This window comes from Triplophysa rosa, linkage group LG8 (genome assembly GCF_024868665.1).
Source record: "Triplophysa rosa linkage group LG8, Trosa_1v2, whole genome shotgun sequence".
Classification (NCBI taxonomy): Eukaryota; Metazoa; Chordata; class Actinopteri; order Cypriniformes; family Nemacheilidae; genus Triplophysa; species Triplophysa rosa.
The window spans coordinates 19212191-19236469 of NC_079897.1; the positions used below are offsets into that span (position 1 = coordinate 19212191).

Below are 24279 nucleotides of genomic sequence, written 5' to 3' on the forward strand. Positions count from 1 at the left end.
CCGCCCATACACTGAGATCTCCACCAATCACAGCATTTCGTGTCCTCCCATTGTGGGTAGACTGTGACTGACGCACGCAGGTGACAATGAAATGAGGCGCATGTGTTGGTGTACTGCGAGCAAATGTTCAACGCACATTCCCAAGCTTGTGTAGAAACTTTTATTAAACTACAGTTACACTTGTATTAAACTATGTACTGTACATAACAGATAAAAGGACTAGTATATACTGACTAAAAATAAAAAAATAAAAGTTTTAAAAGGCCTAAAACTCTTTAAACAAGCTGTTTAAATCATAAGAAAGGATTGTACACTCGTTTCATTGATAACATCATCATTTATTGGACAAAATTCTCAAAAAAGGTTTGTCAAATTTTGCACTTGTTTGAAAATCCGACCATCGTTTTGCCATGGATGTAGTCTGTATGTGCCAGCGTCTGTCTATGAAAGTGCATGAATACAACAGTGTATCATGCATGTAATGGCTGTGAGGCATATGCGTGTATGCATGTGTAAAGAGATCTGGATTCAGGTCTGCTGTCGCAGAGAACATGTCTCTGATGATGAAACACTGCTACTCCACTGGTGCCAAGATGCTGAAAAACAGGGAGATGGCATAAATGTGCCAGTACATTTAAAAAGGATTTTTCATTATTTACTCACCCTCATGTCATTCCAAACCTGTCTGAATTTATTTCTTCTGCAGAACACAAAAGAAGATATTTTGAAGAATGTTGATAACCAAGCAACATTGCCCACAATGACGTCCATTGTATGAATACAAAATCAACGCGACATTTCTCAAAATATCTTCTTTTGTGTTTCACAGAAGAGAGTCATGTACAGGTTCTGAATGACTATCATGATCTTTATTCTGTTTTTAGAAAGTTACTAGATGTCCACCTAGTGGTAACATCAGAAAACTGCAACCAAAACAAGGTCAAGGCAACCAGTATGTTTGAGTGCCGTATTGTGTTCCAGTACATTGTTAAATTTCTACTTTTAAATCATTAACAGAAATAAACAAATAATAAGGCGTTATTTCATTTTCATAACATCCTGCAGTTCTTTAAAACCTTTAACTGTAAAATAATGCCTAATGTTACATTGGTGGATGTGCTTATAATTAGTTTCATGTAAAACGTCTTTATGTAAGATAAAACAAATAAAATAACGTTTTTTTACCTTTCTTTTAGTCCAAGATCTCTTTGATGCACCAGCAACAGAGCAGGAAGTACAGGCACTCTTTGAGAGACTGGATAACCCCATAGGCTACATTTCCTCCCAGCAGATTCTTGCCATGGCCCATCCTCAGGGCCGCATCTCTCAAGTTTTGGCCCAGCGAGGATGGCATGGCATGGGGTTGAGGGCGCTGCGGGTGCATTTCGCTCCAGCCCTCCACGGTCGACTGGACAGCGTGAACAACACTGGAAGGGATGAGGTTTAGGAGAGCAGGACGGGACCCTGTTTGCGGCGGTGTGCTGTTGGTTTCCACTTTCTCTGGCTCAAGCGTCACCTTTCTTCAAATAAATGGTGTGAAATGCGCCCAAGGCATTCAGTCGAATCAGACTTTCTCTGAATACGTGTTCCTCTCTATGTGATCGGCTTGCTCAGGGCTGGTGAAGCATGGATACATGACCCCGGTGCCCCTTCTACCCGCTCTAGTGTAAAATAGGTCTGGAAAATGCCAGCTAACTGTTCACATCCTATTGCACAATGACCATTATCTGAGCATGACACTGCCTCATACAATCTCTCATCTGTCTATTGTTTATCTCTAATTCCTTTGCTGTTCACTGAAAGATCGTGAATGGCTCGGTCAAAATATTTTCGAACTGGTGCACACACACACGCACCAACAGCCATGTTTTTTGCGCCTCACCCTGTTGCTTCTGGAAGTTATGTTGGTTCGTCTGTAATGATATGTCAATGTGAAAACATTTGCTTAATGGAATTAACTACAGCAATAAGAAAGTAAACCTTGAACACCCTTTATATATCACTTGAGAGAATTATTAATTTATATTATAATATAATTCATAATATACTAGCTGTAGTATGAGTAGCCTACTGTATAGCTTGAATGCAATGTTGCTTTGAATAGAAGCATCTGGCAAATCCATCCACGTCAATCTATAGATCATTAGAGGCTTGTGCATAGAAATGAGTTTTATAATGAACAACTTTATGCTAAACAATGCAACAGGTCAAATTAAACACAGCAGGAAAGGTGAATGATACAGTATATGTATTTATATGTAATCTATTGTTTGAGATACATGTGTAAACATTTATGTTTTGCCCAAAGAACAGCAACATAAAAATGATCATTAAAACAATCATAAACATGGAAAAAAATATGTATATAGATAAACCAGTAAAAAAGCCTTTGGCTTAGAAAATAGCAACCAACCACAGCACAAAAGTCACCATTACCACAATAACAGGAAGTGATTCCATGCAACAAAAGGCAGCTGTGAAATATGAAAATGAGCAAACGGTTCAGTGGTGGACAAAAGCCAGATTATTTGAGATGTTTCAGCCCTCCAAGTCCATACATATGCGTTCACACACAAATACTCAGACAGAAAAAAAACAGATCCAATAGTCCATCAGCACATCAAACAGAAAACCAAACAAACCATTCTTTTTATGCCATGAGCATACATTTGGATTACAACCCACTCAAATTCACATTAATGTGAGGCATGGTTATAATCAATGCTGGCTGAACATCACAAATTCCAAAGCAAGTCACCAGGTACCAATTTCAGATTCACAAAGCAGACATATATGGGCTGTGATGGGTCTCATTTACAGATTTGTGGCGGCTTTGTGAAGAACACATTATGATATCAATGTGGTTATTGTTGACATTGTGAAATCTTTGTTTTTCTATGTTGTCTTCAGGATTTTGTAAGTGACCCAGTACAATCCGCTATAAATCTGCCAACTCTCTGCAGATTTACAATGTGAATGACTGGTTTTAGATGTGATACACTTACATACATAAACTACATAGCTGTTAGCATATGTAAAGCGTATATACAAGTTGTCTTATAGGCTGTTAAGCATTGCTATCCACCAATGAGAAACAGAATGTGTTCTTAGTCGCAAGTTTAAGATGATACCGAGCAGTTTTATGGAAACCACACTAATCCGCACTAAACTAAGAGCACATTATAACAGCAAGGCAAAAAGAACGTGCAAAGGGAAAATGAAGATCGCTTTCCCCAAATCTGTATTAAACCTCATTGTGTCATTTTTGCAGGTTCAATCTGTTTATGTCCATACGGCAGATCTACAGAAGGCGATTATATTGGTGTGTCTGTGTTGACTGAAAAGGCACAATCCAGAACATAAAAAATGAACAAATAAAGAAAAAACGAAGAACTTGGTGTCCTTCCTCTTCCTGTTTGTGGTTATACAGAAACTGTACTTTGTGGTGGCAAAACAGCTGCAACGTTCAGAAATTATTTGGAGTGTTTTTTCCCACCATAATGAAGGCCTCCAGAGTTTGACAGGTAAGGAAAGTCAAGCAATCCTGCCCCACCCACAAAACGCATCATTCAAATGCAGCAGAGTGATCATGGTGAATGTTAAAAAAGCTTGTATGTTCCAGAATACACGTTATATTCTTTGTTTTGTAACTAAACATACAGAAGCACTTCATCAATACACGTGAAGATCGATTGTCAATGCCAACAAAGAAGAAAAGTCCACAAGAAAAGCTGAAGAAGAAAAATATAGTCTTTGCTCCGTTTCCCAATGCATGAAGAATTAAACCAACAATGTCGTCCGCTGTTTAAGGAAATGGGATCATTGCAACAAATATTCAAATTCTTGGTTAAAATGACATCATAGGAAGGCTTTACTACAGATCTCTTTGATCTTATCCAGTCTTCATACTTCATCTTTACAGTTCAGCCCATTTGTCCTTTTCAGATTAAAGATTTATACTCACATCCACAATGCACTTCATGGTTCATTCTCTCATTGTTCTCCCAGGCAGATGGATGATGTTATAGGGAAAAGAAACATCCCTTTTCCAGTAATTGAGTATATCTGCATTATACCTCACAGAGCCTGGGATAAGTCCCTCACAGCATCTGCTTATTTGCATAAGGAAAATTCCACACAGCACCTGTGATGGCTGCTAAAGCTTTCACATATGTTCAGGGGTGTTCCCAAATGGCCAAAATTCCTAATCTTTCCCGGGATCACATCAGAATTCTGTAAAGGGCATTTCGGAGTGAGAACAAGAGGCAATTCGGAGTGTTATCCTCTGGCGGGAGCTCTTCCGCAGACATATTCCAGTTGGAATCGCAACAGATGCGATTCATTTTATGGCGAAAGTGAGTTGTGGGAGCTTTGTATTCTCTTTAAAGTTTTGCATTTTCATTCAAGAATAAATCGAATGCATTATCTTCACAAACAAAACAGCTCTTTTTTTTATAATGAGTCACGAGTTTTCAGATTATTTCCATTGCATCCCAATTTTTAGAGTGCAACAAAGGTACTGTGATTTCAGTCAATTTACATCAACTCTATGAATGCCTAAGTCTGTTGCCATGGTTACAGGTGCACCTCAGTCTTAAAGACATGACATTGTGTTGAGGAAATGATGTCACACCCAATACTGGTTCCTTTTCCTCTTTTAGACGTGTCACCATTTCAGTTTGGCTTTTTGTACACGCTCATTTCAAAAGTCTTTTAGTCTTTGAGTAATGATTGCATCGCTTTAAAATTTCATGGTTGGTGGTTGACGGCGTATAAAATTCTGTTTTTTATGACTCTGCTATGATTAGCTTATACTCCCAGTTGAAAAAAGTTCTAAAACAGTGTGGCAAAAAAAGTGGGAAACAAAGGCTTTTTTAGCACAGTAAAGAAAAATCCCATCATGTTTCTCTCAAATTCGGCGCTCAACTGGCTGCTGCAGACACACTTCACTTCCTGCAGAGATAATTGGTAGCCGGTTGTCCATGTGATAGCTGATCAAGTGACTAACGCTCTCGAAGCGGTGATCTTTGGTGCGTACCTACAAAATCACAAAAACATGCAAATAAAAGATTATGATATAGGTTTGGTAAGGATACAATTATAAAATGTGTTGATCAACGTTTTGTCACCATCCTGTCACTTACCACTCCCTCGGGATCCACCAGAAGCAGGTGTTTGGGCTGACCGCCCTGCTGTCCAGTGAGGACATATTGGCCTGGTGTGGTGCCTGACTCCCGCACCAGAAAGTCTCCATCCTTGGTCAAAAGCCGTTCGGCCTGTCTGCGGCTTAGAGGCCCATGGAACCAAGGCTCGTTCTGCAGTTGCTCTGCCAGAGGAGGCGCCACTGCACCCGACACACCTAAAGCATCATCAAATGGTTCTGGAAAGAAAGAGACTTTCATGCACATTTACATTCAGTTATAAAATGTAGCTGTTATTAAAGGGGTGGTGCAACGGTGTGTCATGCATTCTGACTTCTTTACAATGTTAAACATGCTGTCTTCTCATGCTTAACATGGTCAACTTGTCAAAAAACGAGTTGGGCGTATTATGTAGTATTTCTGTGCTTGATACACTCCCCCAGCGATCGTACAGTTTTTTTCAAACATATAAAACTCTTTCGTAAAATTTTTCTTAGTCCCGTATTGGACAATTCTCCCGAAAAAGCACGTGGCACGCCCACGCAGCAGCAAGGAGAGCAGGAGAAGGAGCATGCGAAGACGTAACTTTCACTTGTGTGCAGGAGAGAGAGAGAGCATACGTTCGCGAAGTCCAGGTGTTTGTTTGTTCACTGCATTTGTGTGATGAATGTTATATAAACGGTGGCTATAACGCTGTATTTGGAGATCGTTTGAAACTGATACATGGAGCCGTCCCAGCGTTAAAAGATGCCGGACATGAACCGCATGCGGTGAGTGAAACTGATGTCTGTGTTTTGTTGGCAATGTGCTTTAGTTCAGCCTACCCCTCCCCGCACGCGCCGTATGCTTTCAGAAATAATCGTACAGCTGTATCTACCTTTTATAAATGTGATCAAACTAAATACTCTTCGAAGATACGAAGTATGCAATACTACTCTATAGGTACTCAAGATTAATATGAGATTGGCAGAAACCGCGTGTGTTAGGGCCGCTTTAACTACATAAACAATAAATAAGACAAAAATCTCAATAAATAATTTTATTTAGACGTTTCATCAGACACACGCCTGGCCGAAGTGAACTTGCAGTCTGTGTTTGGTTCTAATATAACAATTTATTTTATATTTAATTCACATTACCGTTAATTTGTATGGATATTTTACTGTATATTATTTGTATTAAATTAAAACTGCTAGGTTCTTCGCAGATGTCTACCAAAGTTTGAGCCACATAACGTTTTGTTGTTGCCGCTAAAACCATCTATAAATGAAGAATTAGAATTAGTGACTAGTCACTAGAGAACATTTCCTGACATTTGCAAGTTTTTCCACGTCTGTGTGAACCCTGTTACTCACTCATGTCAAATGCATCTCTGTGAGCATTCCCGTTGGCTGCTGCCGCCGTTGGAGGGCGGGGCTTATCCACATTGACGTACGAAGGGTCATCAAACAAGCCTCCTTCCTTAACCCCCACTGAAAAGAAAAACAGCGAGGTTGAACCGAGTTAACCTTCAGATGACTGTGCTTAAGTGGTGCCATTTTGATGTCAACTGTCAGCGGGGCCAGCAATCCAGAAGTCACCTCTCGCAGGAGTGTAATAGGTTTGGGTAGCGTTCAACAGCGAGCAATGAACGGTGACAGAACAAACGCTGACTCATTCTGCGCAACGGCAGTCTCACAGATGGGAGGATGAATGAGCGGTAGGAATATAAAACTGACAAATACTACTGTATGTGGAGTAAAAGCATTCGAAAGGAGCTGGGCTGCGATTTGAAGTGTTAAGTACAGTAGGATTTAGATGTAAAACAGTAAAATGTGTCACTACTAGTGTACGTGTGCAAAGCTGACCTGGTAAAGGAGGTAGTGGCTGCTTGTGAATATCGTTCTGGCTGGGCTGTCCATACGGCTACAGAGGCACAGATGGGCATTGCATTAGAATGTCATTTGCACGCAAACCACAATCCAAGACATGCGGGTTCATGGGGTGTCTCACCAATGTGGATCCCGTGCTGTGGCCTTGGCGGGTCCTCATGTCAAACAAACCTCCAGGAGGAGGCTGTTTGCCAGGAAAGTTATTATAATACGGAACGTCTGGGGGTGGAGCCAGGTCTTCTTCCTCTTCCTCCCAGGCTGACCCATCGAATGGAGCCATCCTAACAGAGAACAAGAGAAACATTATTACTTTATTATATTTACATGGTAAATGATGAGCTGCTTCTGACTTCAGCAGGGAACAGCCTAGCATAAACATACACAATTAAATGGTTGTACAAGTAGGGACAGCAAACAAATGAAAGAGTCCACATGTCTATATTTACACATTTATTAGCCGTCTGAGTGTATTTAAGACGCTTAAAAAACACACAGAGACAGGAAAACAAGATTCTCTGTGGCAGCAAACATTTACAGAGGATATTGAGGGCACTTTTAGTGGTCTTAGTGATGTACCTTTATTACATCACAATGCCATTGAAATTCATGTAAGCTATAAATGTAAATGTTTGCACTGACACGCACATAGAAACGCAAACACTTACCGGTCGTGAGGGGTGACCAGTTTAGGGGGGTTCTTCAGATACTGCTTGAAACGGAGTTCAAAAGCCTGACCGATGGTGCTAATGACCTCCTGAGCCAATCCCTCTGAACACTCCAGGATATGACACGCTACCACATAGTAAGTAGTCAGTCGTGAGTAAGAACAAGGGAACTATCAAACCCTCAAATGAACAGGTTAACAAAAATATTATTCACTCATGTGTTTACACATCTGACCAGCATTTACAAAATCCAAGGAAGATTGGACCATCATGCTATTATACACCAGGAGTAAATAATGACAACATGGCCCTTTAGTTGCAAATAAATCCTAATAAATAATGCCTCATATAACTAGTTAATTAAAAACTTATCGACTCAAATTTTCATGTACAATATTTCAATTAAGTACTGGCTGTGAATGGAAAAACACTCATTTACATTTCACTTGCAGATATGACACCACACTCATTCAGTATTTAAATGCAATAGCACCACGCTGTTAAATTACCTCTTTGATTGACAGGGTCTTTGGCGACGTAGGCTACATACTCTGCTGTGTCCTAAAAAGAGAGAGAGAGGTGATGAGCGAGAGAAAGGGATGGAGAGTATGAAGAAGAGGCCATTAAGAGAAATTAGAGTACAGAGACAAAAAACAGAGGCATAAGCAGAAAGTAAGCCTTCGTTAAAGCTGCCCATTCACTAGAGACAGGAAACAGTGGAGGAAATGGACGGATGAGCAAGACAAATGAGTAGGATGACAGAATGAGAGTGAACCTGATAGAACCAAGACTCCGAAGAAAGCAAGGAAATAAAATAAGGAGAACTAGAGAAATAAGGGTAGCGAAGACAATGGAAAGAAAAGTATGCTTGTTTCCAAAACTTTGTAAACTGCCTACAGCAGCATTTTCAGGCATAATGGGCACAACGACAACACTGTGAGGAGCATTTCAAATAGTACACAACCGTATTATGCTGCCTCCTGTAATACTGTATGTCACAATAGGTCATTTTTTGATTTTATGTATCCTAGATAGTGAAAATAAATCCAAGAAGCTGGATGATGCAAGAGAAACATTCTTTTTACATCAACTTATTTCACATTCAATACTAAAAAGCATTAAAATAGCTGAACACAAGGGTGCTGCCTATTTAGAGTGTTGTCTTTGAAGGCAGTAGGTTGCTCACTAGGCTTTAGAACAGAGCCGAAGAGATTTTGAGAGAGAGAGAGATAGAGGCTGTGACTCACTGGGTCTCCTCCTGACGCAAAAGAGATGGACTGCATGTGATGGTTGGCGATAATCTGTAGGGAGAGAGGGATGGACAATGTGACAAACAAAAACGACATGAGATGATGGAACAAACATGCAAGGGACATACGAAGGAGAGAGGATAAAAGCAAAAGGTGGGGAGAGGGAGCGACAAGGGAAGAACTGATCCGAGGAGACTGGTCTAAAGAAGGAACAGTTGCGTGTAATAATTCTGCATGGCTTCGATTCATTAAGATAAACACATATCAGCAGAGCAATTACTCCAGGACTTATTCTGGGCTCCGGTCGGCTGCCTGCTGTGCTGCCTGAACACAGATAAGCCTCACAGGCATAACACTAAAAAAAATTAGCAGCGAGAAAAACAAATCTTGCGGTGTTTGTCTCTATAGACGACGGCGTGTATTGGACCCCGGGGTACCACAGTTATTTAGTATAAATTCACAAATATCTAATTAGGCTCTGAGCTGCAAGACCTCATGCAAATGACAAATACTTTCATCTACACTTAAAAAAAAAACACATTAGACACCTGGTATTAACAACTGTCTCAGATGATCTGATGACGACAAGCTTTTAGGTGAAACAGATTGTTGTTCACACCTGGTAGTAACATGTCTAGTAGGGAAAGTTCACCCAAAAATGAAAATTCTGCCATCATTTACACACCCTCTTGTTATTTCAAACCTGTATGACTTTCCTTCTTCTGCAGAACACAAAAGATATTTTGAAGAATGTTGGCAACCAAACAATGATGGTTCCCACTGACTTGAATTGGTTTTGTTTCCATACAATAGAAGTCAATGGGGACCAACATTTTTCTAAATATCTTCTTATTGTGTTTTGCAAAAGAAAGAAAGTCATAAAGGTTTAAAATGTCACGAGGGTGAATAACCACTTTTTGTGAAAGCAGTTAGTTATTGGATCACCCATAGGTTTTCCCCACCCTTTTTGTCAAAGCTAGCTCTTCCCTATAGAGACTCACTCAGTGAGCCAGAAGTCCACATGTAAAAGTGATTAAACGACTAAAGCGATACTTCGAAAGCATCATAGAGCTTAAAAACGCAATAGCATTGTTCTTCCAAACCTTTCCTGCTGCACTGAGCATCAATGCACTGCAGGATGCTTTTATGATATTATGAGAAAAGAATTTTACATGTTTGCTGTGTAACATCTCACCTGTTTGCAGTCAACTGCCAGTAGGTTTAAACTGCTGGTTGACACAGTGAGGTTGATTATCATCCCAGCAAACTGGAGATTACTTTTCCCTAAAATGGAGGAGAGGCATCGAGAGGTGGGCTGGAGAGAGAGAAACAGAGACTCCGTCAGTTCTACCGCAAAGCATTAAAGAGAGGCTAAATTAAAAATAAAAAACAAACTATATCATGCCTAAATATTTTATGAGAAGACATTTTTAATGAGGATGTTTTAAATAGTTTATGTCCACGACTAAGCATGGTAAGCTGACTCACAGATGCTGAACTGATTTGGAACACTCAACATTAGCATCTATATGCATCGTACAAATAGCCCTTTTTACTGGCGTTGTGCTGGAGAACTATAAAATAAACTAAGGCAATACTCTAAGGCCACGTTTACACGATGAAAAACAGAAAAAATTTTCCTTTGCGTTTTTGAAAAGTTTCAAGTACACATGACAGCGTTATCAAAACGGTCTGCATTTACACGGATCCAGGAAAACGGATAAAAACGCTGTAGTATGCACGCCAGGCCAGTGGATGGCGATGTTGTTGTGTAAAGAAACAGGACATGCCTTGGCACATTCACATGCACAGTTAAGTCTGGCGAATGTAAATAGTGTCTCCGCTGGTGTTATTGGTGCAGCAAATCTACATTTTGCTGGGGAAACGTCAATACATACTCGGCGTTTTCAATAAGTTGCACTTTGAGACCCGTTTTCAAAAGTTTGCATTTTCAGTCCCCTAAAACGCCGTTTCCGTGTTAACGGACAGCCAAAATGCATAATTTTGAAAACAGTCTCGTGTAAACGGCCTCTAAGATAAATATAGGTAGCACATTTCCAGTGTATAAAATGTATCATTATTTTAAACTATTATTACAACTACTTTCAATTATCTTGTTTTGTGTGACACCTTGAACTTGTTTAAAGGAATAGTTCAAAGTGAAAATTCTGTCATACTCGCCCTGTTGTCATTTTACACCTGTGTGATTTTCTTTCTTCTGCAAAACACAAAAGAAGATATTTTGAACCGTTGGTCCCCATTGACTTCTATTGTATGGACACAAAACCAATGCAAGTCAATGGGGACCAACGGTTTTTGGTTACCAACATTTTTCAAAATATCTTATTTTGTGTTCAGCAGAAGAAAGAAAGTCGTGCAGGTTTGAAATGACAAGAGGGTGTGTAAATAATGACAGAATTTTCATTCTGAAGGTGAACTATTTCTTTAATCACTGAGCTGTTGCAGTGCATTCTGGGATTGCATTCAATGTAAAGTAATGCACGTGAGATAACGTATTTTAGGGAAGAAACATAATTTAGTAGGTGACCATTTAGGAACAGTCTAGTCAGTCTATAATGACTAAAAATACTATTGGGTTTTGAAACACAGTTTATGAGTTATGACCGTCTCGATCACAAAATCTGGCTTTCCCGTTTCACACATTCTCACACAGCCTCTGAAACCTGAAATAAACCAAATACCGTAGTATGACCACTATGTGCATTTGTGTGTCAGAGTATACCAGAAGGATGCAACGTTTGTAACAAACAAAAGTGAGATAAGATAAAGCATTTAATACCTTTCTTCTGCGCTGAGCTCCTTTGGCACCTGGCACTGCCTCACACACAACTGATATCGCCTCCCTGAAACACAACACAAACAGTCACACATGCAGCGTGTCAGATAGGAAAATAATCAAATTGCCAGACGATTCATTCTGTGATTTCATATGGTCGAGGGGCAATTACATTAAAGGGGTCACATGGCGCGAATACGTGTTTTTCTGTGTCTTTGGTGTGTTATAAGTTGCCCATGCATGTATTAGACACGTAAAATTGCAAAAATTAAAGTGTCGGAACAAAAGATGCATTCAATCGAATGTTCAACCAGACCTGCCTGAAACGCCTCGTGTAACCACATCCCCACGAATCCACGTCAGACCGCCCAAATGTATACACAAGCAAGGTGGGCGTACCTGTCAGTACAATTGCTTTGGAACCTGATGTTCCAAATATGGTAAGAGGCGTTACATTTCCGTCACACGCTTGCAGTATTCGACCAATCACTACGCACTGGTTAACTGGCCAATCATAGCACACCTCGCTTTTCAGAGCGATGAGCTTTATAAAAAATCTGTGCGTTTCAGAGAGGCGGGGCAAAGAGGAGATACAAACATGCTCGGTATGTGGAAAATACAGCGTTTTTAAACCTTAAATCGTGTATACACATTTCATTACATCTAAAACAAACGATAATATTAGTTTTAGCCGTGTCATACGACCCCTTTAAACACTTTAGTCATGTCGTTTCCTGCAAATCACACATGAATCTGAGCACCACCCATGATTCTTTCCTAAAACATTTCACACTCCTAGGAGAATATAGGATTATGTATGAAATGGTTTACTGAGTAGCTGTTGGTGTCAGGAGTGAGAAGCAAAAATGTCTAACCCATTAACCAACAGCAGAGCAAATACACACTTACACACACATACACTGACAAACACGCTAACACAAACAAAAAGGAGGAAACCACAAGGCTTCCAGGGGATTCTATTATAAGACTTTGAGGTTACACAGCAGGGCTGATGCCATTATAAAGCCTTCTCTCTTCCTCATTCTGTGTTACATACGCAAGCACAAACTACTATTTAGGAGCAGTCTACATAGAGTTTCCACTTTCAATGTAAAATGTTTTTTTCCTGGACTTTTTGTAACAAGTATGTAAATGTGCAATCATTTCTCCGTAGCCAACAAGTACAGACAGAAGACATTACAGCAAGACTGCCATACTCTTCTGCGAAATGTGCAGTTCATCTTTTACTTATTAGCAGAGACAGGACGGACCCCTTAATATTCTGTCTCTCATCTTGAGCTTGACGGATGCACTTTTGAAAAACCCACAACTAACTATGGCAACGCTACTCTCTGCCACATGCTTCTGATTTTAATCTACATTAGGGGACCTGCGGTGTATGTAGATAGAAATAAAAACATAACGCTTCATTATGTAAGGTCTTTATACACCTCTGAAGACATAGTTCTGTATATTATATTGCATTTATGTCAATAGATCCTCCAAAAAAATAACACACTGGACCTTTAAATATTGCAGTTTAATATAACAAACCCTCTGCATATAACACATGTAGTCACAAACATTCAGCCACAGAAAAAATTGTGAGACACCAACATACATTATTTTTCAGCTTTTTTGAATGAACTATTTCTATGCAGTTGGGACATGTTTAAATAAATTGATCATTTTTTTTATCATTCTCTAAACTCGTGACGACATTTCTCCAAAATTCTAAATGAAACTATTGTTTTTTTAGTTTATCATATATTTGCTGAAAATTAAAACATGTCAAAATAACAAAAAAGTGCAATGTTTGCAGATCTTCCATACTGCAATAGTGTATACTCATGTTTAAACAATACAATACTGATGTTTATAATATACATGTGCTTTAGGATCTGTTTATAAATGAATATATGATGAAATAATGATGTTTTTTCCCACAACTTTCATGCATCTTTGCATTCTTTCACATTATGTCATTTATGTGGTTTGTTTCTGTTGAAATTCAACAGTCGTTGGGCTGGAATAACCACAATACATGCATAAATGCTGATTAGGTCTCTTATTATTTTCTGAGGCTGTTTTATTGAAAGTATGCAAATAGGATGCAATGAGAAATGGCAGCATGTGGTTGGTATTGTAGCATTTCTCTGTTTCACTCTCTTCACAGCCTTTGAGAGAGTAACATGAATATTTCATCAGGGGGGCTTTTATCTGGCCCGCGCGTGTGAGTGTATGTTCATGCCCATGTGCATTAGGATGTGAGAAGAATGTACGAGAAAATCACTCCTGGGGGAGACGGATGTACTGTATGTGCAGTGCATCTCTGAGTGAATAAGAGCATGTGCAAATGAGAATTATGAGTTTTGTACTGTATTGTACAGTGTATCTTTTAACGCACAGTACTGTACATTTGCAAGGCCACTTTCACACAATGCCCTTGTGGGTGTTGCATAACCAGCCTTCAAACATTTCCATTGAACCTGCTGTTTAGGAATAAATACTATTCTATTTGAACCTTTTCAATTTTATAATGGTGGCAATTGCGAAACAAAAATATGGGTTAGGGCTAGTCTGTAATCATTAAAAACAATAGAAGTCTAAAGTGTGTCCTCATTTAGATAGCTAGTTATATGTTTAAGTTTTCGTTACCTGGTAACCTGAGTTCTGGTGTTGAAGTCCAGTGCTCTCATAGACTGCTGCACTTCTACGCAGCCCATATACTGCAGCAAACACAAACAAAAAAACAGTTATAGCACTTCCTGTGTCAGCCGCCCGAGCACAGTTCTTTGACATCCCCAGCAAAGAGCGGTTAACTGTTGTGTGGTTAAATGTGTGCGTGTGTGTTTTATGGAAAATGATGCTCTAATTATGAAGCACTAATCAAATAAAGCAGTTCTCAAAGCAATTGTTGCCTGTAGAGTTTGAAGGGAATCTGAAGATGCAACACATTAAAAAGAACTCACTTCCATCATGCTGAGGAAAAGAGACATTTTTAAGACAGCCGATAAACAACAGGGTGTCAACATAAATCAACATGATAACAACTGAGGTGGAAAGACAGGGAAACACTAAAAGATAGAGACAGAACTAGAGATGAGAATAAAACCGATTTAAAAATGTTTAAAAGTTGCACTATTCTGTTGAAAAAAAAAGTGCATTGTTTGCCAGGGCATTTCTACGTGGTTGCTTAACTGTTTTGAGTAGCCGTTATGTGCATAATGTAATACTTAAGCTGAGTTTGCCTTTTAGGTATTGTATGAGGTGTGCAAGTGAGAAAGTTTCGATTAGGCGCACACGCTATAAACACGAAAACCAAATGCAAAGTGGTTGCAAATTGACCTACAATGGTTCATGCTTACTTGTTACTTTAACCCTTTCATGCATGAACCTCTGTCAAGATTTTTGTCCTACTGTTTAGATTCCTCTCAGGGCATGAAAAAGATTAACTTTTTTTAAACATATATTTTCCACATACAGTTTAACAACTTGTCACTGGGTGACAGTGTTTAGGATGAATTTAGGAAAATTCCTCAGCAGGTGCTCGACTAAAAGACAAGCTAAAACGGCACAACTATATTTTTTGCTCTCCTAAAATTTGTATTAATTAATTTACATTACAACATGCAGCTATTCTAAGAGAGTTCACAATATCGATATTATTATCACAATATCCATTGAAATGTTTTTTTAAACACTTTGTGTTAAAAAAAAACAAAATAATCTTAAAGCAAAACTTTAAACAGTTAACGCACGTGTGGGATTAACACAACAACAATAATGGTTTTTAAAGGAATAGTTCACCCGAAAATGAAAATACTGTCATCATTTGCTCACCCTCAAGTTGGTCCAAGCCTGTATAAATTTCAAAGAAAGTTATATGTAAGAATGCTTGTAACCAAACAGTTCTGGGGCACTATTGACTAATACAGAAAAGGTACTAGGGTAGTCAGTGGTGCCTCAGAACTGTTTGGTTTCCCACATTTTTTAAATACCTCACAAAATATCTATTTACTGTATATAGATTTTAAACAATTTGAGGGTGAGCAAATGATGACAGCAAATTCATTTTTGGGTGAACTGTTATTTTAACATCACTGTTATTGTCAATGACTCCTAATTAAACACACAAAATACTTTTTGTTATTACTGTAGCTTGCAATGCATTTGCAAGCATCATTATAACAAATTACAGAATTAAGAGAGACAACCTAAGAACATCAAATAGTTTGAGGGTGGAGTAGGAACAAGCCAGACAAACCCAGACATGCATCTTACCCTGACAGTGTAAGAGACCCCGGTGGTGCTGACCACACTGTCCGAGTGCAGCCAACCTCGCGTGGGTTTGTTGACGAAGGAACCGTGCCGTGTCCACTCGTCCCCGCCTAGCTGGCCCCCTTCCACTCGGGCCCTCCGAGAGGCCCCGCCCAGCCGGTTCATATCCTGTGGAGGACGAGGAGGAGGAGACGGGGCTGTTAGCGAAAGGAGAGGAGAACAACTGGCGGCCGGGGTGCCGGCGTCTTCGGGAGATTCGCCTGAACCTCCCTGACCGCCCGCCGCACCTGTCGGCCTGCTGGAGGCCTTCAGGCCTGGGAGCAGAGTGGAAGACACTCCGAGCCGTAGGGCTCCCATCCTGGGGAAGAAGGAGCAGAGGGTGGTGGGGCTATTCTCAGCCTGCCGTGGAGAGGTAGGGGGGAGGATGGGGGTGAGGGAGGAGGAAGAGAGAGAAGGAGGAATGCCGGGAGGGGTGAGAGGAGTGAGAGGAGCGGAAGAAGGAAGGGAAGGATTGGACGCCGTCTCGTCCGTCGAGCTAAAGGAGTCGCTCCTGAACGGCGTGTATTTGGTTTTGGGGACGAGCTCCATGATGATTGTTCACCGTCTCAGCGTCCACTAAAGCTCTTTATGTCTCCCCACGTCTCTCTTTATTACAATCAATAACTTGTCTTGTCTTCTCTTTTACAGTCCTCTGTTTTTCTCCATCCATTGATCGCTTCATCATCACACCGGAGAGATGACAGTGGGCAGACAGCTTAGTCCAAAAAGTGGGACGATAAAAAGTTATTCCGAGAAGCACCAGCCTAGATCACAGAGACATCAGAACCACTGTTGTCATACGCAAGGCGTAGAAAAGTTTGCATCAGATCTTAGGTCTGCATAGAGCGTATTAGGATTGATTCTCAAAGCACGAAAAATTCGACTCAAGTATGATTGTCATGACATTGGTGTGTTTCTAATTTGTGCACCAGATGCGATCCGCCTGTGTGAAAGACAGTACCGTTGTTTTAAATGCCTCCGTGTATGTGTGTGTCTGTGCGTGTACCGGACTCCACTCTAGTAGCTCTTGTCTGACAGAGTCACATAAAAAGCCTATTAGCTGCAGCTGAGACTCTGAGAGAGAAGCCTTCCGTCAGACAGATCGATAGCGAGTGAAAGAGAGAGAGAGGTGAGCGGGAACAGATGGACGGAAAATTCTAAAGTACTGATCCAGTGAACGCAGATCACTTAATGATAAAGTCGAGATATATATGAGTGATCGTCTTAATCCTCATCACTGCTTTAAAGACTTCGTTTAGTCCAAGTGTTAAAAATAATAAAGTATCTTCAATAGGGGGTCCTTGATCTGTACGGGGTCTGCCAATTACGTTTTGAATAAAATGTGTTGCGATATTGACTATTAACCTAAAGTTCCGCTAAATTATTTATTGAGCCGCTCACATTAAAAAGCATTAAGCGAAATTAAAACGTTATGTATAGGTACTTGAATCTGTATGTCGATAATGGTTATTTTAATGGCTTTGCGATGTAAGCACCATAAAGTACGTAAATATATTAATGTGGTCGTTTATATAGGCTAGGCTTAAAATGTAACACTCAATTTTATACAACATGTAACAGCTGTTGTACACTATGTAGTTAACACTTAGTCTGGACTAATCTTATTCACTCCAAATCTGCCACCTCACTTCCCGTCACACATCTGAGAAGCTTTAGTGCTGACACATCCACAGCATTCACTCTCTTTCCCTCCTCCTCCAGATGATTCTGGGACCTCTGTCACAAAGGCGACCTCTATCCCTTTCTTTCTCCTCCTCCTCTTCTCTTTTTTTCCAGATAACCTCCGGCTGCACTTCTTTCCCACCCTCTGCACTCCTCCCCTTGAGACTATCCTCCTCTCTCTCTCTCCTTTCCTGAAATCCCTCCCTCAGCCTCCACACGGTGTACTCCACAGCGTTCCTCTTCTCCTCCTCCACCTTCTGCCTCTCCAGCTCTCTCTCCCTCTCCAGCACACTTGCCCTCTTCTTCCAGATGATCTCTCGCTCCCCCTCTCCCCCTCCCACGTCTTCTTTCCCGTTCTCCAGACTGTCCCGTTACTCCTATCTTTTCTAAAAAAATTAAAAAAACGTAACACCTGAGCCTTTTATAATCTTTAAATTAGTCTTTCGGACAATAAGTCATTGATGCAATTTAAGAGTATATACATAGGACCCATAAACAATCCTGATAACGAACAGTTTGTAGAAATATGGTTTAGAAAAAGACAAAGTAGACTCAGAAACAGCCAAGTTTCAAAGTTGTAGAAACAAGATCGGTTAAATATGGCTGTATTGAAGATAATACGGGTTTGAGCACCATTTAAAGACTCACTGATAAGTTTCAGTTTGGTGTGACCTGTGAAAAGGTTAAGGTGCGACGATCCAAGTGTGATGTTCCCGAAGCAACACGCTCCTGTCAGGGTGACAATAATAAAACCTGACTGGCCAAATCTAAAGTACCTTCTCCAGAGATTTTTTGATATATGTGCTCATTAGACGCTAACCGGAAAATCAATCACACGCTCATTACCCTAAACGACACCTCGAAATCAGACAAACAGACTCTGATGGAGCGGCTCTTTATAGATCTGTTTCCTGAGTGAAAACCTAACCTCCAAACGTCATTTAGCAAAGTCATCCGCCCAACTGAACCGCACCAATGCGTGTCCCCAATATAAAGCACTTCATAACCTCTGACAGAGGCGCAACAGTCTTAGAACCTCGAACAGTTCTGAGCTATCAAACCGATATATGCTCGGAGTATCTTTGAAACTCTCAAACGATTATCGGTTCAAGATCTCTTTAGAGAACATAACAGTCTCCCAAATTCCAGCCAAGCCTAGTCAACTTTCGTTTTGTTCTATTAACAATGGTTTTCACTGCATATATTTTACACAAGCGCCCACAAAAACACTTCAGGCTTCTTTTGTGATAACTTGACGTCAATTTTTTTTCGATAGCACCAGTGTGTGAGCTCCAAAAAGACGACGCATTTGCTTCAGATGAAGGCTACGGGAGCATACGAGAGACCTTCAAGTCCAAGCAAACAGTTGTGACTGGCAATCAAAGACAAGCCGGCTGGACTGTTAACTCAGCTGCAGTACGACACAATCCCCGCGCTCTGAGATTTACGACAACTCCACTGCATCTATAAAGCTTCTAACAGGCCAGGTGAGCAAAGACCCTTATTATTCACAAAGAACAACAAGCAGTTACTTTACAGGCCTCTGAAACTTCATAAGTTTGTAAACCGTACAAGTGATTACTATGGCACAGAATATGTGTCAGCATTAATGTGTGATCGAACAAAAGTGGCCAGATTGGCTGTGATACCGAGTCGTGCATCATGTCAAGATCTTGTTATTGATGTAGACACGACATGGCACAAAAGCGGCACAGTGTTAAGGAGAACCAGTACAGAGAAATTTAAAAATGTAAAGCATTTCAATTCCTGTAACAGTATTGAGAACAATGCTTCAAGAACAGTAAATCAGACTATGGTAACCATGCTTGGGTGTAGCACCTGTCCATTTGAAATATGGCAGCATCCCAATTTTGATATGATGGTTTATTTCACAATCCAGTAAACATGATCAGAGTCAATGAGTTATGCAGTCAAAGCAACACTGGCTGCATTGTAACCTGAAGAGAGGTCAGGGTCACGATTTGTCATAAGTGAAACCAAAGTTAAGCAAACAGTAACCAGTTGCCACATTTGAGAGATTATTGTGAACAATGGTACCAGTTCGGCCAACAGGTCCAACCTCTGTCTGTGTGATTAATGTGAAACTGGTTAGTCTCAAAGTTCGAATGATAACTTTGTTGAATGTGTATGTTGTATGTTGAAATATTGTTTTTTCAGTGCAGTTGAGCTCCACAATGCGTTTGACAATAAATACCAAAAATTAAAACCTGAGTTTAACTACACCACCAACAAAACAGTACAAAGTCACACAATAACAACACAATAAATCAATGATTCAACACTTCCGTCAGTAGAAAAAAGTAGGACCTGTAGGGCTATCAATGCACTGAAGGTTTAAGGATTGAAGGATTGCAGCAAATGTTGACTATGGCAACTGTTGTGTAGTTCTGATTTAGAAATACACCGAAAGAATAAAGGATTAAGAGAGAGCACCTAGATGACCTGATCTGAAGGCACAGCTCTTATCTAACATCGAGTTGAAACTGTAACCTGGGACAGCGCACTAGCGCTGAAGTTATGAAACAAAGCACTGGAACTTAACATGACCACAAAGCTGTTGCCATGGTAACAGACTGAGGAAAAATCGTGCGAGACGGAGTCATGACAGAACCCAAACAAAAGCCGGCAAGTTTCGCCAACACAAAATCTGTCGCCTCCTCTCCGTCCAATCAGACTCCAGGAAAGCTGCGTTTCAGATCACTGCAACAAAAACAGCCTGAATCACACAGAATCTGCAGCAAACACTGACACGGGATGGGAAAGTTTAGTTGCTATCATCACCAACACTGAAGTAATGGGTGCTGGGTGCATTCGAACTCAGACACGCACACAGACTGAAACACACACATACACACAGCGCAGACGTGGCATCAGTCCAACAAGGAAATCAAATATTGCTCAAGAGTGCACGCACACACACATACACACGCACACTTCCGGCTAAACCAAGCGAAACTAGCAGACATCAAAAAGTCTTCCTGATCGGGATATCTATGAAAGCACCGGTATGACACTACAAATGAAGACTTCTAAAAGTCTTGCATAAAAAACCTGATTTTGTCTGCATAACATTTAAATAACGTCAAAATGTTTTTATTCTACACTCTAAATTTGCATTTTAAAAACAGAGGTCCCTATCTACATTAAAAAACATCTCAGTTCATATGTTGGCATCCAAAATAGTAAAAGCGAAATGTATGAAAGAGTTTAAAGAGTTTTTAATGTCTTTCCCCCTCACTGTGTAGTTCTCATCACGTGTTGTTGCAAAAAGAACAGCAATTCATTCAAGTCCTTGAAAGCAAAAACGACATCCACATTTTAGGCAAAAATGTCCTCCGTGTTCGAATTAAAGTCACGTTAATATTTTAAGCGTGCCAGACAATCCTTCCCCTCCTCTTCTTCACTCGCTCTCTCTTTCGTTCAGTCCCCTCCCTGAAATAAAAACATCATGTTCTTTCTTCTGTCAATTTCTTCTCTTTAAAACCACAAAGTCACGCTCCTGCCCCTTGCGCTCTTGTTTAGCATCAGTCTCATTCACTTCTGTGTAACGCTGAGATGAATGGTCTTCTATTGTCCTCTCCTTCCCCCACAGTCTCTCATCCTCTCTCCACCTCCGTCTGTATGTGAGGAGCGATGCAGCCGACTGTCCTCTATTCTCCTCTCCTCCCTGTCTGGTTGATCGCTCTCTCTCTCTCTCTCTCTCTCTCTTTCTCCCTGATGCTAGTGTTTATTCCATCTCTCCCCGTGCTCCGGCACCCTCCCACCCTTCCTCTCTCTCCTTGCAGTGTCAGTCATTTATGCATTTATGAATGTGTATGCATGCAGAAGCAGATCGGGCATCTCTCTCTTTATTTCTCTCTCTCTATTATGCACACAATTATGATGGGGGACTAAGAGATGGGAAAATGGGGGGGTGGAGTTTGCACTCAACGCTCCTCCCATGGCAACTCAAGAGCAAGAATGTTGGGGGTCATATAGTACGTCTCTCTCTTCTGCTTCCTGAGATCTACTAATCTTCACATAATTCTCACTTTCCTGGTCTCTGGTGACACATTAAGACTGCACTCAACCACGTCAATAAACCACCACGGGCCAACGCGAAGCAGGTCACGGGTGCACACCCAAGGTTATCCGAACAGGATTTTTTGCGCACTGCATGAGCTTATGCCTTTAGAGCGTTCATGCAAAAAAAACGCCTAATTGATGCGTCAAAATACCTAAAGGGTCCAATTGTGAATCATCCAACAGAGTGACCTGAATTCGGGGTTACGGAGAACAAGTGTCGGTGATACAACTACAAATCCCAGAATGCAATGGGTGAGAGGTCTCTTTCTTTCTAAGGCTGCTGTAAGTGCCGCAAAGGTGCATTGATTCAGCTTTTGTGAAGCTTCTCTGTCAGTTCCCTGTGCTAAAATGTCAGTCAGAAATGTCTTCAGGAGGGGAGTATTTTTGAGCCAAAACATGGTCCCTAGCTCCGGGGCATGAGAATGTCTGGTGAACACACAGACACACACTCAGAGCAGACAGGGGAAGGGGGATGGGCAAGAAGGGGGAGAGAAAGAGAGAAAGAATGCAAAACAGGATATAAAAACACACACAAACACACGAAAAAGACAATGATCAAAAAGTAATGCATTTTGCACTGCAGACAAATATAATGCGCAAACACAAACAATTACATAGATACTTCACTGACTGTTAAATTTCATTAAAACATGCAAAGCTTTGCTTTTTAAGGTAAAGAGAAATAATGCGCAATTTCAATGAAATGAAAAGATCCATCTTCATGAAACCCAGAAGAACCCACACCAAGAAGGTAAAGATAACAACCCCCATACCAGTGTACAAAGACACTCCATCCTATAATACAATTCCTCAACCATGAGCATACATTTCAAACAATTTCAATTCAGATGAATGAAAAGGTAATTCCACACCTCATAAAGAGAACTGGAAAACAGAATAAAAATGTGGAACCCAAATAAAGCCCAGATCCTGACACCCATCCCATCACCTGGTGCATGTCGGGAGTGTAACCTGAGGCATAGAGGCTGATGATTCTCATTAAATACAATGTGAAGGTGTTCAAGCGTCTCAAAAAAGACAGACAGGAAGTGAATTAACATCTCGGAGAGATGCAGAGCCAGGCTTTATGGTAAATCTAATGACCTACATTCTCAACTCCCTGCCGAAACGTAATGTTGTGAAATTGTTGTGGATTGAACGCAGTAAAATCATTCATAGACACAAGTGCTGCAACAATAACGTTAGATCTTCTCTTCTGACCCTGTTCATTTTACTAAAAGTTTTACTGACTTTCGTTACTTTTTTATTCAAAATGTGGAAAAACGAGGTGAACATAATTAAAGTTTAACATGCAAGACTACAATAATAACAATGGGTAAACAATGTATTACTAGCTTCTAACAGCATGTTGTTGCATGGTTGGAATAAGATAAGACCCCTTAACAATACAACTAGATCATTAAGGCACACCCAACAAATTAATGTAATTTAAGCTAAATGTTACATAATAGAAAATCCATACCCGTTATAAAGAGTTTAATTCCTTTCGGTTACGTCTCCGCTGAGGTACAGGGTGAAAAAATGCAGGGTTAACGTACCAGCTTCTGCTAACGCCTGTAACTTGCAGGAAATGTGTACAGTAAACCAGTGAGGTCAGGTCTTTGGTAATGCATGCCCAGCCTCCATGCCTTAGGACATTTATGTGCAGGTGTGTTTGGGAAAGCTTACCACATACTCCATTGGAAAACACTCTTTTGTGTGTCAGTTTTTCCCTAGAAAGTGCATGTAAATGTACATTAGCATGACGTACATCAGCAAATCACATGACAATCAGAGCCACCAATCATAGCAAGCCTTGGCCTAAATCATCAAAAAGAAAAAGCAACGTTTTATTGGAATTTAACATTTAAACTGATCAAAGCAGCACTATAGACTGGAAAGTTTGACTTATTTAAAGGCATTTAAAGGTACAGTTCACCCAAAAATAAAAATTCGGTCATCATTTATTCACCCTCTACTTTTTTGTGAAACACAAACAATATTTTGAGAAATGTCTCCACACAATGGAAGTCAATGGGGGCCAATGTTGTTTGCACACCAACATTCTTCAAAATATCTTCTTTTGTGTTCTGCAGACGAAAAAAAGTCAAACAAGTTTGAAAAGACACAAGGGCGAGTGAATGACGACAAAATCCTCATTTTTGGTGAACTATCCCTTTCATGTACGATTCAAACGAAGGCAACAAAGCTTTACTAAATTAGTCCTTTTAAAAGCACCTGGCAGAAAAACACCACGTGACAGTAAACGCATTTGAGCCGATTCACTAATCCTGCCAAAAAGGATACTGCGCGATTCTGAGCGCACATGCGAGGGCGCATTTAAGACTACAACGTACCAATTAACATGACAAAACCACGTTTAAGAATGTCCGTGCGTTCGCTGCGGAAGTGGCCGTGCTCAAACAAACCATGGAATGAGAGGAATGGCCGGGCATGATGGGAAAT

At 40.4% G+C, this 24279-nt stretch overlaps 2 protein-coding genes across 7 annotated transcripts in view; both read right to left on the bottom strand.

Moving 5' to 3' along the window:
* Nucleotides 1-350: 350 nt before the first annotated feature.
* Nucleotides 351-1986, bottom strand: lenep (lens epithelial protein). The gene is made up of 2 exons (XM_057339211.1): nt 1186-1986; nt 351-596 (listed from the first exon to the last, which is right to left on the bottom strand). The coding sequence occupies exon 1, from the start codon at nt 1382-1384 to the stop codon at nt 1193-1195; it is 192 nt and encodes a 63-aa protein (XP_057195194.1). The 5' UTR covers nt 1385-1986; the 3' UTR covers nt 351-596; nt 1186-1192.
* Nucleotides 1987-2233: 247 nt separating this feature from the next.
* Nucleotides 2234-24279, bottom strand: part of shc1 (SHC (Src homology 2 domain containing) transforming protein 1) — a 37921-nt gene continuing 15875 nt past the window's right edge. For 2 of the 6 annotated variants that reach the window (XM_057339207.1, XM_057339208.1), the window contains 12 exons: nt 16009-16173; nt 14383-14453; nt 11728-11791; nt 10123-10242; nt 8925-8978; nt 8187-8238; nt 7678-7804; nt 7134-7293; nt 6989-7046; nt 6497-6613; nt 5145-5380; nt 2234-5038 (listed from right to left, as the gene is read on the bottom strand). In XM_057339207.1, the coding sequence (XP_057195190.1) occupies nt 4910-5038; nt 5145-5380; nt 6497-6613; nt 6989-7046; nt 7134-7293; nt 7678-7804; nt 8187-8238; nt 8925-8978; nt 10123-10242; nt 11728-11791; nt 14383-14453; nt 16009-16173 (1353 nt within the window). In that variant the 3' untranslated portion in view covers nt 2234-4909. The other 4 variants (XM_057339206.1, XM_057339210.1, XM_057339204.1 and 1 more) reach the window with 4 other exon arrangements.

Bases quoted from the DNA above. Each gene is read 5' to 3' on its own strand.
- lenep (XM_057339211.1), bottom strand. From the start codon at position 1,384: ATGCACCCGCAGCGCCCTCAACCCCATGCCATGCCATCCTCGCTGGGC.